This window comes from Malaclemys terrapin, chromosome 1 (genome assembly GCF_027887155.1).
Source record: "Malaclemys terrapin pileata isolate rMalTer1 chromosome 1, rMalTer1.hap1, whole genome shotgun sequence".
In the NCBI taxonomy this organism is placed as follows: Eukaryota; Metazoa; Chordata; order Testudines; family Emydidae; genus Malaclemys; species Malaclemys terrapin.
In genome coordinates, this window is record NC_071505.1 from 347,671,862 (window position 1) to 347,675,757 (window position 3,896).

A 3,896-nucleotide genomic window follows, 5' to 3' on the forward strand; every position below is an offset into this window, starting at 1 on the left:
TGCCATCTTCTCTTACAGGAGAATGACCCAAGTATATGCATAGTCAACTGGATATTAGTGTAAACCTACTGTTTGCATATTCACCCATTTGTGACACCATCCCCTCCTCCGCCAGCTGAAGTAACTGTCCATTTTAACTTGTAACTTACCAAAAAATATCTACAGACATTTGCCTGGGGAGAGGATGCAGGTCCTGTGAGGATGACAGGAAGCTTGTAGGATGATCAGACTCTCTGGAGTCAGGGAACATTGGCCAGGCCAAGCACTTCAGCTTCCCGTGGAGGGATTCCTGGGGGTCAGAGTGTATTAATGGGAGCTTTAGTTAAGGGAAAGTTAATCGAGCCCGGTTCTGATTAAAATCGCACATGTAAATCTGGAGTGACGTGGTTGAAGTCAATTTTATTGAATTAAAAACCTGGACATAAGTATTTATCCCATGTATTGGAAACCGGCAGTGGCATAATTTGAACTCTCAGGAGTGGAGCAAATAAAGAATATACATATAATGAGGCAATGAAACACATTTATAAATAGCTTCAGTGCAGGACAGAAAAATATAATGACCGTTTTCACCATGCACTTGCCATGTGTTTATACACCTGTCATGGTACAATGGGCAACACTCAGAAGCTATGAGCCAGAAAGGGTGTCTGTGTGAAGGTCGCAATTGTAAAATCACACAGTGCTCACGTAGCCTGTGGAACTCCCAGCAACAAGATATCAAAGGGGCCAAGAGCTTAGCAGGATTCAAAGAGGGACTGGATGTTTATATGGGTAACCAGAAAATCCAATTAAACAAGTGACGATTTTTTTAAAAAGAGTCTTGGAAGGACTCTACATTTTCTTGATTCACACAACAAATTATGTCTAACTAGTGGGTTTGAGGGGGAAACTTTCCCTAGGAGCAGGTTATTCATAGCTGCCTATTGCAGGGCTTCTTCCACCTTCCGCTGCAGCATCTGGAACTGGCCACTGGATACTGGGCTAGATGGACTGCAGGTCTGATCCAGTCTGGCAGTGCCTATCTTCCTAACCTTGGATCCAAGAATATGTTTTTGCTGATCTTCATTGAGCTCCTTGGAGTCTCTATATTTGCACTGAGAGCAGAAAGATGTCTCATTAAATATCATCTAGTCTCCTGTTCTTTTTCCTTTCAGGAAGAAAAGTTCAAAAGTCCCCGGATCTGCCCAGTACATTATGTCAGCTGTCAATGACACCAACTTCAACTCTGCAGTGTTCCTTCTCACCGGGATACCTGGGCAGGAAGATGTTTACCTGTGGATCTCTATCCCCTTCTGCATAATGTATGTTATTTCGATAGTAGGAAATTCAGTCATTCTGTTCATTGTAAAAACAGATTCAAGCCTCCATGAGCCCATGTACATTTTCCTTTCCATGTTGGGCGTCACAGACCTTGGCTTATCGATATCCACCATACCGACAATACTGGGCATATACTTGTTCAACTCTAGGGAGATCAGCCTCGATGCCTGTATTGTCCAGCTGTTCTTCATCCACTCGTTTGCAAAATTTGAATCCTCTGTGCTGTTGTTGATGGCCTTTGACCGCTTCATTGCAATCTGTAACCCACTGAGATATGCTGCCATCTTAACCCCACCGAGAATAGCCAAGATGGGACTGGTGTTTGTGCTCAGAGTGGTGGCCACTTCATTACCATACCCCTTTCTGCTGAAACGCTTCCGATACTGTCGAGACAATGTCCTCTCCCATTCCTACTGCGTGCACCAGGATGTCATGAAGATGGCTTGTTCGGATATAACAGTCAACAGCATCTATGGCTTGTGTACCACACTCTTAACGGTGGGGTTGGACTCGCTGCTCATCTTCCTCTCTTATGTGATGATCCTCAAAACAGTGCTGAGCATCGCATCCCACGAGGAGTGCCTAAAGGCCCTGAACACCTGCGTCTCCCACCTCTGTGCCATCCTGCTTTTCTACACACCAGAAATTGGCCTGGCTGTGATACACAGATTTGGTAACAGCTCTTCTCACTTGCTTCAAATGGTCCTGGGCTATTTCTACCTGCTGCTCCCACCCCTGATAAATCCAATCGTGTACAGTGTGAAAAGTAAACACCTTCGTGAGAGGATAATCAGGGCATTTGTCAAGTGAAGTGTCAGTTCATCACCCGTCTCCAGGGCTGGAGACACGGGAGACACAAAACACAATCACCTATTATCAGGGGGTAGCCGTCACCTATTCAATCCTGGATCCTCTTCCCCTGAGCTCCCCTACTCTGCCCTATCTCCAGGCTGGAAGCCAGAACCAGGCTGTGGTAAGAGCTGCCCAGAGAGCCAAAGCCACTGTGAGGAGCCCCAGACCCTCCACATTTTAGGCCCCTCCTGCAGGATGTACAACCCAGGGAAAGTGGAGAGTCCAGGGTTCCCCACAGCAACCTGTGCTCCTGGGGCAGCTCTTACCATGGCCCGACTCTGGCCTGGCTGGGAGGTGGAGCATTGGGGGAAGTGGAGGAGCAGGGGGCAGGGCTTAGTAGGAACAGATGGGGAAGGGGGTGGGATTTCAGGGGAAAAAGAGGAATAGGGATGTGGGAAGTTTGAACCAATGCTGGCCCCAGCTAGGAGGGTGGTGGGGGGCTCCTGAGTAAAGGAGGAGGATTGGGCTGCGGGTTAGGAGACCTTGTGTTTTGGAGAAGACTGAATGAATGTGACCCCATGTAGGGGGCTCCTTTTTTAGGTATCCCAGGCTGAGAGTAAGTAATTGCAAGGACCTTAGAGGGAAGGGTAGAGCACCTGCAGGACTACCACACTCTGGGCTGGCCCCTGTCCCCAGGGACTTGGCTAGACTGTGCCATGCTCTTGGAAGCCGTTACTAATGGGCAGAGGTCAGCCCAGCCCCCAGGCTGCTCTAATCTCTGCTCATGCAGGGGGGAGAACAGGCCAGAAAATCAAACCACTGTAACTGGCTCCTTGCCATCCCCGCTCTCTGCACCACGGGGGGAGCTCTGCTGGCAAAGCAGAAAATCCAGCCAGGTCTGTCACCGCTCAGATGGCTGGTCCTGTAGTCTTGGCATGGCTCTGCAACTCAAGATATCTAGGTTTGATTCCCTGACATGTGTGACCATGGGCACGCCATTGGCTGTCTCTGAGCCTCTGCACAGGTGGATAATAGCCCTGCCCTGCCTCACAGAGGTGGCAGGAGGATACATACATACAAGGTGCTCAGATACTCTGAGACTCTAAAATCAGCGCTATGTCAGGGTTCCACAGAGCAGCACCTCTAACATTGGTCTATAAAAGGCTTCTTATCACAGCCTCCTGTGACAGCTGGTTTCTGGGAAGCTCTGAGACTCCAGCTCCTTGGTGTCTAAGGCAGCAATCTGAGGGCAGAGGTGAGCTTCAAACCTAGGCCCTGAAACATGGACATGGGGGAGCACTATGGTGACTGGGCCCAGGCTCACACAGGTTTCAGCAAAGGCTGCTTCCACAAGAAAGGAGCAAACAGATGGGAAGATGTTCTCAGAGACACAGGGAAACTAGGATGTGTCCCAAGAGCTCCATGGCTTCCTAAAAGAATGTAAGTTGGGCCAGTTCTGTTTCTCTATCTCCAGAGCAAACCCTGTCTAACTTATCTTGCAGTGATACGTGAGATAGATGAATGTAGACATTTGACAGCTACCTGGTATTTTAGAACCATTTTCTCGAATGCTTTATGAGATTTGCCAATAAAACTACTACTTTTAAGGAGTCTGGGGGTGACTGTATAGCTCTGGTCACAAACACCCGAAGGGAATGCACTAAGGTGTCCAGTTGGACCTGCTTGGTGTTAAGAATTTTATATAGATGGGGTGTTGTTCCCAGCTCGAAGAGTGGGACAATTGTGATATTCTCCCCAAGACAGGAAAGGATCTGGTTTGG

The 3,896-nt window shown here is 48.3% G+C and overlaps 1 protein-coding gene across 1 annotated transcript; it reads left to right on the plus strand.

Moving 5' to 3' along the window:
• Positions 1–1,197: 1,197 nt before the first annotated feature.
• Positions 1,198–2,133, plus strand: LOC128830210 (olfactory receptor 51G2-like). The gene has a single exon (XM_054015997.1). The coding sequence runs from the start codon at positions 1,198–1,200 to the stop codon at positions 2,131–2,133; it is 936 nt and encodes a 311-aa protein (XP_053871972.1).
• The last annotated feature ends 1,763 nt before the right edge of the window (positions 2,134–3,896 follow it).

Coding starts and splice junctions, on each gene's coding strand:
- LOC128830210 (XM_054015997.1), top strand. CDS start 1,198: ATGTCAGCTGTCAATGACACCAACTTCAACTCTGCAGTGTTCCTTCTC.